Source organism: Podarcis muralis, chromosome 7 (genome assembly GCF_964188315.1).
Source record: "Podarcis muralis chromosome 7, rPodMur119.hap1.1, whole genome shotgun sequence".
In the NCBI taxonomy this organism is placed as follows: Eukaryota; Metazoa; Chordata; class Lepidosauria; order Squamata; family Lacertidae; genus Podarcis; species Podarcis muralis.
This window is the reverse complement of record NC_135661.1, coordinates 71,616,900-71,631,678: the sequence shown is the minus strand read 5'-3', so window position 1 is coordinate 71,631,678 and position 14,779 is coordinate 71,616,900. Positions and strand designations below refer to the sequence as shown.

The window sequence follows — 14,779 nt, the reverse complement described above, 5'->3', positions numbered from 1 at the left end:
TTAAATGATGTCCCTTAAATTTCAAAGGAAGCAGCTCCTCTCCCTCCCTCCCTGCCGGCCAGGGAGGAGGGAGGCTCCAACTGTGTTGCTTGGCTGTGTTGCTCACCCAATAAGAAGTCTAAGAACGACTGGGGGGTGGAGCTTGCATGCCTTGTGTGTGGCTAGTTAATGCAAGCTGAGGGGGTTTTTGAATGCTGGGCGCCATTTTGTTGCACTGCAAACTTTGCAGTGCAAAGGCAGGCCGAGGAGCCATCTTAAGTTGAGGCTGCATAGGCCTTGTGGTGCATGTGATTCAGATTCTATTCAGTTGAACCTCTGGTTACAAAGTTGGTTGGACAGTGTTCTCAAAGCTACCCAGCATGAGTTTGACCAGACTGCAAGAGGACAGGAAGACTGGAGTGCCTGGAACAGGTGAGGCTGCAGGTCCCTTATTTTGGCTGCTGGTCCCTTATTTTCAAGGCTGCTGGTCCCTTATTTTCAAATCTGTAAGTTGACAGCTATGGTATGGTGCAAATACAGCCTTAAAGCCTGGAGGTTTCTCCTCTTGGTGTTCTGCTGATTGCCAGGGCTTCAAAGCACCCAAAAGCAGGTCACCTGGAATCATGATGCCAGGTGATTTATGGGCAGCTCCACCCATTTGCCAAACCTGGCCTGGGCAGGGAAAGATAAGAATCCGGCCCACCAGGCAGATGCAGTTCCCCACCCCTGTTGCATAGGCAGTGGTGCAATTAGGTTATTTTAGACTTTGGACTTAATGGTGTTATGGGCCTGCTAGGAGAAGATATCTCATTATCCAGGAAAAACAAATAAATAGGGAGCAGATGAATAGTTGTGCACAGCAGAATTTCAAGGCCAGAGGAATTAAAAGTATTCAGAAACTTCAAATGATAGTACAGGACACAGCAGCTCAAATTTTCTTAGGAGCTTCAGGACATATATTTGGTTATCATCTTGGGCTTAATACACATAGCTTCCCAAATCCTGGGAACCATAGTATACTCCCCACAGGGTAAACAGGTGTCCCACATAAGTTTTTAAGAATGTAAGAATCCTGCTAATCCAGCAGATTTGGCTAGCTAAATGCCTGTGGGAAGAGTTGCAACAGCAACTCTTCTCACTTGTGTTTTCCAGCAGCTGGCATTCAGAGGTGTATCGCCCCGAACCGTGGAGGTAGAACATAGCCATTCTGGCTAGTAGATACTGATGGCCTTATCACCCACGAGTTCATCTAATCTTTCTTAAGTAATCCACATTAGTGGCCATCACTACATCTTTTGGGAGCGAATCCCACAGTTTAACTATGTGTTGTGTGAAGAAGTTATTTCTGTTCTCTTCCAACATTCAGCATCACTGGATTCCCCCCCCACTCCCCCCCCCCACTATGCATAGTTTTATACACCTCTGTCGTGTCACCTCTTATTTCTCTTCTCTCTAAACCGAAAAGCCCCAAATGCTGTAACCGTTCATCATAGGAGTTGTTCCATTCCCGTGATCATTTCAGTTCCTCTTTTCTTTTCTGAACTTTCCCCAGGCAGCATTCCAAGTGGCAGTCACACCACAAGACTTGTGTGACGACAGTATAATATTGGCAATTTTATTTCCTAATGACCCCTTGCATGGAATTCACTCCCCCATCCCCAGCTGCCGCACATTGGGTCAACGACGTCTTCATGGAGCTATCCGCTATGACCCAAGCACTCGTTCCTGGTCATTCAGTGCTATTTCAGAGCATACATATGAAATTAGACATTTTTGCCCCACTGTGCATCATTTTACACTTGGTTTACACTGAATTCCATTTGCCATTTTACTGCCCATTCCCCCAGTTGGAGAAATCCTTTGGGAACTCCTTGCGAGAGGAGACCACGCTAAGCTTTGTTTCTTATTCTGCCAAAATGATCTTGCCTGATGCTGGAATGAGGTTGTCATAATCCTGTGCTCAGACGGTCCAATAGCCCATGGAAGGAGGTGAGCTACCATTTGTATACATACTTTCAAGCCTAGGTTTGCCAAAACGAATAAAACCCAAACCCTGAGAAGGGTGATCTCCTTAGGATGCTGAGGCCTGTGGCAGTGGTCGCATCCTGTGCTTTTTCTGTGTAGAAGCCGGGTGCCTATGCTCGTATCATAGTTCATTCAAGGCTCTCAAAGGCCTAGAGTAACAAGCCCCATCACGCAGCAGAAGAACAGAAGACCCAACTCTGGGACTGAAGGCACTGCTGCGTCACTTCTGGCTTGAATACACTGGTGGTATTTTGCAAAATCAACCTCCCTGATGGCACAGATATGGTCGGTCTGGCAGACGTCATCACAGTCTGAAAGGTCGTATTGAACTGAATTAAACCGGTAGTATTTCTGTAGGTAGCTTTGGTCTTTCTCAAGCTTCTCCACCAGCAGCTGCATGGAGTGGGCGGAACCATCTGGGATCTGGAAAGCTTCTGTCAGGCTGTACTCTTTCTCCCATTTAGGGGCCCCCATGTTAGCATGCGTGAGGTTTAAATAATAAGTTACCATATCCTGAAATGGAAGAGAAGACATTGGGTCAAAGGTGGGTATTTGGTTAAACTTATTTTGACCGACTAAATGCTGAACTCTTTAAAACACAAGAACGTACACAATCAGCAGGCATCGTTTTAGAAAAGGTATTACTGGACTAGGGGCTAACGTTAGCCTTGCAAAAAAAAAAAATCAACCACCACCACACAAAAAAACACCCTTATGTTATCAGTATTTATCCTAAGCTGCTTTGTTTGTTCTTTGTGCTAAAAGAAAAGAAGAAGCTGGCTGCCATTATTGTTTTAAAAGTTTTTACAGTGGTACCTCAGGTTACAAACGCTTCAGGTTACAGACTCTGCTAACCCAGAAACAGTACCTCGGGTTAAGAACTTTACCTCAGGATGAGAACAGAAATCACACAGTGGCAGCAGGAGGCCCCATTAGCTAAAGTGGTACCTCAGGTTAAGAACAGTTTCAGGTTAAGAACAGACCTCCGGAATGAATTAAGTTCTTAACCAGAGGTAAAGGTAAAGGGACCCCTGACCATTAGGTCCAGTCATGACCAACTCTGGGGTTGTGGCGCTCATCTCACTTTATTGGCCGAGGGAGCTGGCGTACAGCTTCCGGGTCATGTGGCCAGCATGACTAAGCTGCTTCTGGTGAACCAAAGCAGCGCACAGAAACATCATTTACCTTCCCGCCGGAGCGGTACCTATTGATCTACTTGCACTTTGACATGCTTTCGAACTGCTGGGTTGGCAGGAGCAGCTGTACAATAAAATACAATAAAAAAATCTCCCTGTCTCTATCTCACTCAACAAACATATACATGCCAACAACCTTTTTCTAAGATGGTGTCTGCTGCAACATGCAGGTGCGTTAAAACCCCCCACAAGTAATTAAAATAATGGCTGAAGTATTTTAATGCAAGAAACAAGGTAATTAAAAGCCCACATTAGCAGGACTGTGCCAGCTGCTGCTGTCTTCATGGCATCTACTGCCTTGCTGGCACTATGTAGTGCAATCCAGGGCAAAAGATAGTCACAGCCAATCTCTGCAGAAGGCTGATCCACTTCTCTGGTCTTTACTGGGCAGGATTAATAACTCTGCCAGAATGCTCTCCCTCCATGGCCTCATTGTCAGGTCACCCTTGACATGAGCGCTTGCTTTACTAGAGACAAACGCAAGCAAATGACGGTGCCCCTACCTTCACCAGCAGCGTGTCACGGTCATATGTGAAGACCCGGATGCCAGGGTTGTTGGCCCCATTGTGCACGCCTGGTAAGGTTGTCTTCCATGGTGTTACTCCTGGAGCTAAAAACATGACGCTGGTGGATAAACCTGGAAGAAAAGGCAATATTAAACTTAAATTAGACTGCTTCCCAACAACTGGGTATTTGGGGTGGAACAGGCATGTTCTGGTCACTCTTTTAATGAGGTATCAGCAGGATATAGTGATCGAAACAGCCTCCTCCCATGTATTCCCTGCTCAGAGCTCCAACTTCATTTTATTTTATTACACAATGGAAGAACTGCAACCATTTCTTCCGAGTGTAGACAACCCCATTGTAAAGCTGTTTCAGCCTATACAGGGGGTTAATTGCCTGCACTTTGGTACCTCAGGTTACAGACGCTTCAGGTTACAGACTCCTCTAACCCAGAAATAATACCTCGGGTTAAGAACTTTGCTTCAGGATGAGAACAGAAATCGTGCTCTGGCGGCGCGGCAGCAGCAGGAGGCCCCATTAGCTAAAGTGGTACCTCAGGTTAAGACCAGACCTCTAGAACGAATTGAATTCTTAACCTGAGGTACCACTAGATAGTGCTGTAGGCATTTCCTTCTTTATGGTCTGCAACTCCTCTTTCCAAAACAACTCTATCACCTTAACCCTTGCATTCCCAAGTAATACTGTCTTATATTCATTCTGCCCTCCCTGCCATGTGGGGCAATCATGCAAGGCGAAGTATTTAACCCTTTTCAGTCCCAAATAAAATTGGCCCTCTCCAGCATTTGGGGCTGGAATACCCAGTTCATTACAAATTTTTTTTTTTTTTGGTTTACAGACGTCTGGAAGCAGATTCGCTATTTCACTTCCAGCTTAAAACACAATAGCAATGTCCACGGAATGGCATTAAATTATTATTCTCATTTGTAAACTGCTGGTTTTAATTATATTTTGAATTTTTTAAAACTTGCTTCTAACTTTGGCTGTTACTGATTATTCTGATGTATATGTTATCATTTTTTTGTAAACCGCTTCGAGGCTTCATTTGCAGTTAAGCAATATACAAATAAAATAAATGAAAAGAAAATGGTGAAAAGAAGGAGCAGATTCAAGGGGGAACAGCAGACTTTCACCAAACCATGCTGGACCTTTGATGCCAGCCCATCCTGGTTCTATTGAAAAGCAGTGTAAAAACAACTTGACAGCCTACAGTGGATTTCTGAACTGTAAGCATAGGAAGCTGCTGTATACTGAGACCATTGGTCTATCTAGCTCAGTATTGCCGACACTGACTGGTAGTGGCCCACCAAGGTTTCATATGGGAGTCTCTCAAAGTCCTATATGGAGGTGCTGAGGAGTGAACCCTCTGCAGGCAAGCCAGATGTTCTACCACTGAGCTATGGCATCATGGGGAAGGTACCTGTGTTACTGTAAAACATCCTAAAGCTATCAGTGTGATGATGCCCAAAGAACTGTGCCACGATCACTCCATGATGCTTCTGAATTATTTTGGTATATCTCTGGTTAAAGTGTTCTCGGAACCAAGGCTTGCCCCGTTTCTTCTCAAAGAAGCCAGGAGGGACGTGCCCAATAATATAGACCTGTAAAGAGAAGGAAGAAAACATGCTAAGGTCCAAGTGGACAGAGAAGTAGGACCTGCTTGGAAATACATTCCTGTACAGCCCAAACGCCCACCAGGTTGTTGTTGTTGTTTAGTCGTTTAGTCGTGTCCGACTCTTCGTGACCCCATGGATCAGAGCACGCCAGGCACTCCTGTCTTCCACTGCCTCCCACAGTTTGGTCAAACTCATGTTCATAGCTTCGAGAGCACTGTCCAACCATGTCGTCCTCTGTCGTCCCCTTCTCCTTGTGCCCTCCATCTTTCCCAACATCAGGGTCTTTTCCAGGGAGTCTTCTCATGAGGTGGCCAAAGTATTGGAGCCTCAGCTTCAGGATCTGTCAGTTTATCTAAAATACACCTGACATCCTTGGGGAGCTATCGGCACTCCAAACAAGACTTACTGCTAACACCTACCTTGGTCCTCTGTTATAAAAATGGCCGCCTCAGCACAAGAAGCTCTGCTGATTGGCTGGCCTAGCTGCCATATTCATCTCCCATAATGCCCTGCAGTAGCACCACTCCAAGGCATTGTGGGAAATAACGATGAGACAAAATGCAACCACCTGGTCTTGCCTGTAGTATTGCTTCAAGTGCGGGCACCTGCCCTCACCAGGTAAGCCTGAGAGGGCCCACAAACAGACAAGTGGGCCCACTAAGAGGTCACTTTGCTCACAGACCCCTGAAACCTGGAGCCAGCCTCGCTACGGCGGACACATGCCACAGTCTTAAGTATCTGGGATGGAAATTTATATTTCACACAGATTTTACCAAATATATGTCACAGTCCAGTACAATGGTGCCTGCTTCATTTCACCTAATACTTTCCCTTGACCCCAATCCATAATACTTGATATCATGCTACCTCGCCCCCCCAAAAAATTCCGATTGATACTGTTTTTGTGACCAATCTGTAGTAAGACCTTCACCAGTCATGCAGCTTTCAACTGGGTAAGCTTATTAATCCGTAAACAATAAGACAGGTTTAAGGAACCTTTTCTCCTGCTTCTGCTGCCTTGGTCAACATGTCTTCCAGCCAAAGGAACTGGCCTCCTGGATCTTCTAGGCTGCTGGTTTGATTATTATTGTCATAGTACAAGTTTGTGTTGAGGACAATCATTCGCCTTGCCGGGCCAAGACCAGATAACATCTGACTGTAGAAAGCACCTGCAAAACAACCAGTAACACAGTTCCATCTAGTTTTGTTGTGTTCCCCGTGCCATCTCATTTGCACTATACATTTAAAGCAGTACAAGATCACTTTAATCAGCATTGGCTTTCCCTAAAGAAGGTTTGAGCTCTCTTAGTTAATGCCTTTTTACTTTTTGCTGAATAGCCAGCAAACTATCTTTTGAAGAATGGACAGATTAGCACATGTCTATGACAAGTGAGCAGAATTTCTAACACCTTGCCTTACTGAACTGTCAAATAGATACTAACCAACTGGATCAATCACAAAACAGAGATGGAAGCTATACGGAACCGAAGATAAGCTACCCTCTAGATCAGGCATAGCCAATCTCGGCCCTCCAGATGTTTTGAAACTACAATTCCCATCATCCCTGACCACTGGTCCTGTTAGCTAGGAATGATGGGTGTTGCAGTCCCAAAACATTTGGAGGGCTGAGTTTGCCTATGCCTGTTCTAGATCAGTGTTTCCCAAACTTGGGTCTCCAACTGTTTTTGGACTACAATTCCCATCATCCCTGACCTAGCTAGGGATGATGGGAGTTGTAGTCCAAAAACAGCTGGAGGCCCAAGTTTGAGAAACATTGCTCTAGATTTTCAGGGATAGAGAACCTGTGGTGCTCCGGATGCTATTGGACTCCATGTCCAATTAACCCCAGTAAACATGGACAATGCTCAAGGATGAAGGGAGTTGTATTCCAACCTAGAACAGGTCTGTTCCCACCAGGACAAAAAAATGATGGAATTAAAACTGTGATAGCTCAATGCCAGAGCACGGGCTTTTGCATGCAGAAGCTGCCGGGTTCAATCATACACATAGGAGGCTGCCTTATTTGAAATCAGTCTATTGGCGCATCTGGCTCAGTATTTCTATAGAGACTGGCAATGGCAATCTGGGATTTCAAGAGATGGAGTTTTTCCCATGAGGCCTACCTGGAGACGCCAGAAATTGAACTTGTGGGCCTCCTGTGTGCAAAGCAGGTCTGCTCTACCAAGGAGCTACAACACTTCTCTGATATCTTCAGTTAAAAGGATCAGGTAGCAGGTGAAGATAAATATCATGCCAAACCCTTTGCAATCAGAGTAGACCAGAGTTTCCCAAACTTGGGTCGCCAGCTGCTCTGGACAGCTCCCATCATCCCTTGCTAGCAGGAGCAGTGGTCAGGGATGGTGGGAACTGCAATCCAAAAACAGCTGGAGACCCAAGTTTGGGAAGCCCTGGAGTAGACCATAATGAGCTAGACAGGCAATAATCTGGCACCCCCCTGCTTGTGATCTTTTAGTTTTCTTTTCACCTGCACAGATTGATGCATTTCATTTCGGCCTACTGGATCCCTCTTCAACCTCCCATGACCCGCATCAGTTCCTCAACTGGATCTAGCACACACCTGCCCTGAATGTTTGCAGAGAGCTGTTGCTGAGCCAGGAGCGCCACAGGTCTGCAGTTACATCGTAGATCCTGTTCTCCTTAGCTGGAAATTGATTTTTGGGGTGGAAGTCATGGTTGCCCATTGCAGGATAGACCTGAGTTTCTGGAAGGGATACAAGAAAACAACAGTGCAGTGGGTTTAGAGGCAGAGGAAGAGAAGAGTTTGTGCATCCAAACAGGCTGGAGGTGACTGCAGAACAAACAAGTCGATGCTGGCACTATCATCAATAACTGGAACCTGCTTTGTTGTCACTTACAACAGTTAACATTACAACATTGTCCTAAAATCATAATGTCAGGCAGAATGCGACAGAGGCAAACACTATATCTACTTGATTCAGCTGGCAAATGGCAACTTGTGTGAGGGCTGCCAAACCAGCATATCAAGCCATGGTTTGAAGCTGGCTTACAAATCACAGTTTGGGCCAACCATGGTTTGCAGATCTGTCTGAATTCATGGTTAAGGGCCATTAAGAGCACCATGGACACTGGACTGCATTTATGAACTTAGAAGCAGGGCGCTGAGCAGATGGAAGAAGAAAGCAGGCAAGCAGCTCTGAGTCTGCAGGCTCAGACCACGACATGGGTTCATAACAATGGTTAGCACAAGCCATGGTTTGGCATGACAATTCAACTGAGCCACGACTATGCTACAGGGAGTGAGGAAAGAGTGCAGCAAGAAAGGCTTACATAAATCCTGCTTGTCACTCCAATGTGGGAAGAAATTAATGGGAACAAGCTGGGATCTAAATATCATTATGTAAAACAGGGGTGGGTAAAGAGGAGCCCTAGGGCTGCAGGTGATCCTTGACTTACTCTGGTGCAAGTGAGAAGATGAAAAATGGGAGGGGAAGGAAGTGTCAGAAAGAGAAAGAAGAGGGTGGATTGACTCACTTTTGGCTCTGCCAACCTGCAACAGATCACCTACAAGGGAATTGCAGGCTGCTACAGAAAAAACTACAAGGGAATTGCAGGCCACTATAGAGGGATGCAGGTGGCGCTGTGGGTTAAACCACAGAGCCTAGGACTTGCCGATCAGAAGGTCGGCGGTTCGAATCCCCGCGTCGGGGTGAGCTCCCGTTGCTCAGTCCTAGCTCCTGCCCACCTAGCAGTTCGAAAGCACGTCCAAGTGCAAGTAGATAAATAGGTACCGCTCTGGCGGGGAAGGTAAACGGCGTTTCCGTGCGCTGCTCTGGTTCACCAGAAGCGGCTTAGTCATGCTGGCCACATGACCCAGAAGCTGTACGCCGGCTCCCTTGGCCAATAAAGCGAGATGAGCGCCGCAACCCCAGAGTCGGTCACAACTGGACCTAATGGTCAGGAGTCCCTTTACCTTTACAGAAAAAATGCCCCCCCCTAAAATAACTACCTGGATCATAGAATCATTTGGTGTTGAATTTATTTATTTTACTAATAGAGAATATACACAACCCTACCTACACTTATGGGGTCAGCCCTGCCTGTTCTTGACACTCTTCAAGGAACTACATTCCACAGTTTGGCTCCGTTGTTGAAACACGTAGGAGACTGAAGACATTCGCCAGCCTTAAATCTTCCTTCCTGCAATTCAAAACCCATTGCTTCTGTTTCTGGATTATTATTTTTTTGGCACAACCTTCTTACTGCCCAATTGTTCTGGCACACCCTACCTGGAAATACATGTTTGATCAGGTTGGTTAGGTTTTCAATTATCTCCAGCACAGTATCTTCACCCAGTTTCTCATCAGCTACATGAGGAGTGTCGTCTCTGGAAAACAGCACAAAGGCTATTTGGTTCAAGGACAGAGATACTGGGAAAAGTCAGGTCCCTGGATAGATGTAGAGGAGTTAGCAAATTAAGAACATAAGAGGAACCAAAAGGCCCATCTGGTCCAACATTATTTTATTTTATAAATTTATTTTGTATATTCTGTGGCCAAACAGATGCCTACAGGAAACCCATAAGCAGGTGATGAGGGCAATAGCCCCCTTCCACTCATAGGCCCCAGCAACGGGTATTACCTGTAGGTAATATGTAGTCGTCATAACTAGTAGGCCACATTCACACCATGCATTTAAAGCACAATGACACTACTTTAAACAGTCATGGATTCTTCCAAAGAATTCTGGGACCTGTAGTTTGTTAAGGGCGGACAAAGTTGTTGGGAGACCCCTAGTTCCCTCACAGAGCTACAATTCCCAGAGCGGCTTAACAATCAATCCCTCTTCACAGGGAACTCTGACCATTGTAGCTCTGTGAGAGGAATATGGGCCTCCTAACAATTATCAGCACCCTTAACGACCTACAGTTCCCAGGATTTTTGTGTGTGGAAGCCATGCCTGTTTAAAGTGGGAGAGTTAAAGTGGTGGGAGTTGCAATTCAGCAACATCTGGAAGGGCAAAGGATCTCCACACCTGGCTGATACAAAGGTTGGCCAAACTTGAGTGAGCAATGAAATGGCAAAGAAGAAAGTCATACAGTTGTACCTCGGGTTAAGTACTTAATTTGTTCCAGAGGTCCGTTCTTAACCTGAAACTGTTCTGAACCTGAAGCACCACTTTAGCTAATGGGGCCTCCTGCTGCTGCTGCTGCATTATTTCTGTTCTCATCCTGAAGCAAAGTTCTTAACCCGAGGTACTATTTCTGGGTTAGCGGTGTCTGTAACCTGAAGCGTATGTAACCTGAAGCGTATGTAACCCGAGGTACCACTGTATTTGTTTTGTTTACGGCAAAAAACAACAACGCACAAGCACTTTCTTACCCAGTCCAGAGAATGAAGTCTGGGTTCGGGAGGACCTGCTTCATAGCATATACAGAAGAGTTGACAAGAATCCATGGAGCATCACACAAGTAATTTCCCCAAGCCCCTGGATTGGCCACGGGTTGGGCGCCAGCGGACGGGCACACCTTCAAGGGGTCTGGGCTCACTTTGTACTGTGGGTCCAGATGAAGGTCTGTGATGTGCCAAAAATAACCTGCTAAGGACAAAAGGAAAAATTTAAAAAGGAACCTAAGAGCCCTGCAAGATCACGCCAGGGGCCCATCTAGTCCAGCATCTTGTTATCACGGGGCAACCAAGTACCTGTGGGACCTGAGAGCAACAGCTGAACCCTTGCACCATGGTTTCCAGAAACTGGTATTCAGGAGCCTACTGCCTCCAACAGTGGAGGCAGAATATTGTCATCAGGATTAGTAGCGAGCCATTGGACTCAGCTACACTCGTCAATTATATCGTCATAACTGCGTTATAAACATTTGGCACCAGATGGCACTGTAGAGCAGCTATCCATTGCCAATAGGATTTTGCATTGAGAGCTTGTATAGCGTTTTTTAATCAGTGTAGATCCAGCCATTGATAGCCTCATTAAATGGTTCCGCTTTTGCTTTAGGATGTGGTTTAGTGAAATCCAGAGCACTCTTGGCCCACAACCAGATTTCATCCAGCCCACTAGATCCTTCCCCTCCTCACCAGCTGTTCTGGGGAGGGGGAGGAGCTTTTGTGTTGTGCAAGGCGCACAGTTGTAGCTCCTTCCTCTGCAATAATATCTGCTAAAAGAAGACCAAAGTACAAGCTGAGCTCCCTGACAGAGGGCAAACTATTATTATTTATCAATTCATATATCTTGCCATGATAGGCTTCTAAATGTTTTTTAAAGCCCCATTACACATGCATTAAAACATAAACATCCATAATTAAAATACGCAATAAACCAATCCCTTAATAAAACAACATAGCAATTAAAAAAAACCAAAACCTAGCTGCTACACCAGGTGTGGGGGACCTGTCGCCCTTCTAGTTCTGTTAGGGATCCAGTGCCCATCAACTTTGGCTACAATAAATTATCTGCATTTTAATGCAATTTTCTCTTAATCTACACAGCGTTGATTCATATACAGATTTCTGCAAGCAATTTCCCCCAAATTAATACATTTTTGTAAGCTTTTTTCATGTATGCATTTGAATACAGACATTCTCCTAACAGATGCATTTTTATGCAGCATACACAATCGGGTTGGAGAACTGCATTGTAAAATTCAGATGCGCGTGAATTTCAAAAGATAGTTGTGTCTCAGTTCACTTGTGGGTTTGAGGTAGTGGGAATTGGGCAATTTCTCATTAAAATGCAAACAAAACTAAATTCCACCCCCCCCCATCCCTACATAAAACATGGGTGTGAGAGGCGCAACCTTATCTTTGTCCTCAAGCAGCAAAACCTCATAGGTTGGCTCTGTGCAACCAGGAGTTAGTGCCATGGCTGTCCAGCCTAGCTGTGAAACAAGCAACCTACCTTCTTCCTTTAACCCCCCACGGCTGAGTTGTTTCCTCTCAAACTACCAACTTGTGCAGCCAAAAGGGTAAGTTACCTGAGGCAGCGGTTGCGGCTCTGCAGTGCATCAAGAGCAACAGGACTCCCAAAAGACCCATCTTCCGCTGCCAGCGATCCCTGGCTGAAGTTCCACGCCTGTAGTCACAGCTCTGGGGAATGTTAGCAGGTTCCATTTCAGGCTTGCCTCTATCAGATCTCTGACTCACAGGCGCCTTTTGCTGCTGCAGCAACTCTGCTCTGATTCAGAACTGTATCTTCCTGTTTAGCAGAGGGTTTGCAATACTTTTTTACAAAAAAGGTGTGTGAGACTTGCAGGCTTTTACCAAAGGTGTATGCTAGGACGCTGAAGGAGGCAGCTAGCTAGCTGGAAGCCGGTCCTGCTGTCATCTTACAAAGGAACTCTCCAAAAGCGCTCAAGCTGCGTTGCTTTGGAATCTCCTACTCTGGGGCTTCAGTCGCTGAAATATATTGCTGACCCAGCAGGGCAGATTTGGCTCGCTTCTAATTTCTTGGCACAAAGGCCAGCTTGGAATGGCAGAGAGTGGAAGTTCAAGCTTTGTGGCCCTTCCTCTCTACGTCAAGAATATGCAAGTTCAGGTGAACTTTACTGGCAGGGAGGAGCCTGGGTTGCTGTTATTGTAGCCGACCTATTTAATGCTTGCTTTTTATTGGGTGCACTCTTCCCACCTTGGATCACACCTATGCTTCCAGGTGTCATAAGAAAGCTGCAGAGATAGTGCAGGATAGTGCACACCCCGGAAATGATCTCTTTCAGCTTCTGCCTTCTGGAAGAAGGTACAGGGTTATAAAGACTAGGACTAGCCGCCTGAGAAACAGTTTCTATCCAATTGTGATTTTGGTTTTAAACACAGTGTAAGCCTTAAGGTAGTCTCTATGGGAGTATATTGTATTTAATTATAGGGTATCAGAGTTTTTAGGGGGTTAACCAGGCTGGGATAGCTGAGATAGCAGGCTTGTTAGTTTTTGAATGTCTGGTGTAGATTTTTTCAATTTCATTGTTCTGTATGGGACATTGACAAGAAAGATTATTGTATCGTATCGCATTCCTTACATGATTGTTATGAAGACAACAATAAAAAGAAACAGGGTAAATAACAAAATTTGGCAAGTTTTTAAGGAGTCTATTGAAGCAGCTCCTGTACATTGGAACTCCCTGCCTCTTGATATTAGGCAGGCATCATTATGGTATTCTTCTAAACACCTGCTGAAAACTTTTCTTTTGGCAGACCCAGACAGATGAGTTGGATGCATCTGTTCCTAAATTTGTATTAGATGTTTTATTGTGCTGTATTTAGATGTTTTAATATGCTTTTAATAGCTTTTAGAAGTTTTAAAGAGCTTGCAGATGTTTAAAAAAAATGTGTTTATTTCATGTGTGTGTGTGTAAGTGTAATTACAGAACTGTTTTCTGTCCTGGGCTCCTTTTGGGAAGCAGGGTGGGATATAAATTTAATAAATAAAAATATATAATATCCAAAAAAGCAGCGTGGGAGACATTTCATTCTCTCAGGACACTCCGTAAGTGGTCTTAAAGTGGCGATTCTGGAACAAAGGAATTCCTAAAGGAGGCTGCAAAGTGAAGCTACTGAATCAGGAGGCTCGATGGATGTGTGGACTGAACTTAGACAAAGGAGTTTCAGCACTTCATAGGTGTTACTTAGTTTGTCAACATCAGGAGGACCTCTAAGTAAGCCATTAACTATGTAATGATCACTATCTGAATTTTATTTCCCTCAGAACTCGCCGAGCTGTATTGCTAAGTCCTACTCACGAGTAGATCTATTGAAATGAACGGGCTTAAGCTAGCCATGTTGATTGATTTCAGTGGGTCTGCACTGAATAGGACAAACCCTGGAGACAGAGAGCCTACTGATTATAATTCCACCTCATGCATCTGATGAGGTGGACTGTAGTAGCCCACAAAAGCCCATGCCATAATAGATTTTGTTAATTTTTAAAGTGCCACAAGACTCTATACAATGATTTCATATCCCCACTTGCTTGCCAGACGTTAACCGTAGTATCTAGGTGTGCAATGCAATGGAAACCTATAACTAATAGCTGAATCCTGGCTTGTTCGAACGGAAAAGCAGAAGTGCTCCAAGGAACTCTACTCACATGCGTTCCTTGAGTCATGAAGCCTCGAATCAATCATGCCGGACCAGTCCAAATGCAATCGCAGGGTGGAGTGCAGTTGTGGAAATGCAACTTTCTAACTCCCACCCACCCTTACATTGAAATTTGTGGTGAGTAATTAATAAGCAATGGTCTACTATGAAGGCATATGATGCACCTGCCTTCCTGAAACGCTGTAGGCTTTGCATATTGCTTTAGCGTGCGCATAAGAGGCAGCCACCGATTTGGACAGCTTCAGCCCGCCGCCATCGAAAGCCCGACCAGCCAGCCTTGGCGTTCGCACGAGTACCTAGAGCGTCGCGCTTCTATGCAAGACCCTTTACTCTATACTCCCGGGGCTTCGCGCGCGGCGCGTCA

At 45.3% G+C, this 14,779-nt stretch overlaps 1 protein-coding gene across 9 annotated transcripts; it reads right to left on the bottom strand.

Moving 5' to 3' along the window:
• Positions 1-1,580: 1,580 nt before the first annotated feature.
• On the bottom strand, positions 1,581-14,756 carry SMPDL3B (sphingomyelin phosphodiesterase acid like 3B). 9 transcript variants are annotated; one of them, XM_077932062.1, is made up of 9 exons: positions 14,405-14,756; positions 12,303-13,286; positions 10,699-10,915; positions 9,607-9,704; positions 7,917-8,060; positions 6,335-6,507; positions 5,143-5,323; positions 3,704-3,837; positions 1,581-2,517 (listed from the first exon to the last, which is right to left on the bottom strand). In XM_077932062.1, exons 2-9 carry the CDS (start codon positions 12,436-12,438, stop codon positions 2,146-2,148), a joined length of 1,455 nt encoding a protein of 484 aa, XP_077788188.1. In that variant the 5' UTR covers positions 12,439-13,286; positions 14,405-14,756; the 3' UTR covers positions 1,581-2,145. The 9 variants fall into 9 exon arrangements, with proteins under 9 accessions (XP_077788188.1, XP_028598575.2, XP_028598578.2 ...); XM_028742742.2 differs by having other exon boundaries at positions 12,303-12,523; XM_028742745.2 differs by having other exon boundaries at positions 12,303-12,414.
• Between the last annotated feature and the right edge of the window lie 23 nt (positions 14,757-14,779).

Coding starts and splice junctions, on each gene's coding strand:
- SMPDL3B (XM_077932062.1), bottom strand. CDS start 12,438: ATGGAACCTGCTAACATTCCCCAGAGCTGTGACTACAGGCGTGGAACT. Junction 5,324..6,334: donor CAGCAGAAGCAGGAGAAAAG/GTTCCTTAAACC, acceptor TTCTCTTTACAG/GTCTATATTATTGGGCACGT. Junction 2,518..3,703: donor GTGACACGCTGCTGGTGAAG/GTAGGGGCACCG, acceptor CTTCCATTTCAG/GATATGGTAACTTATTATTT.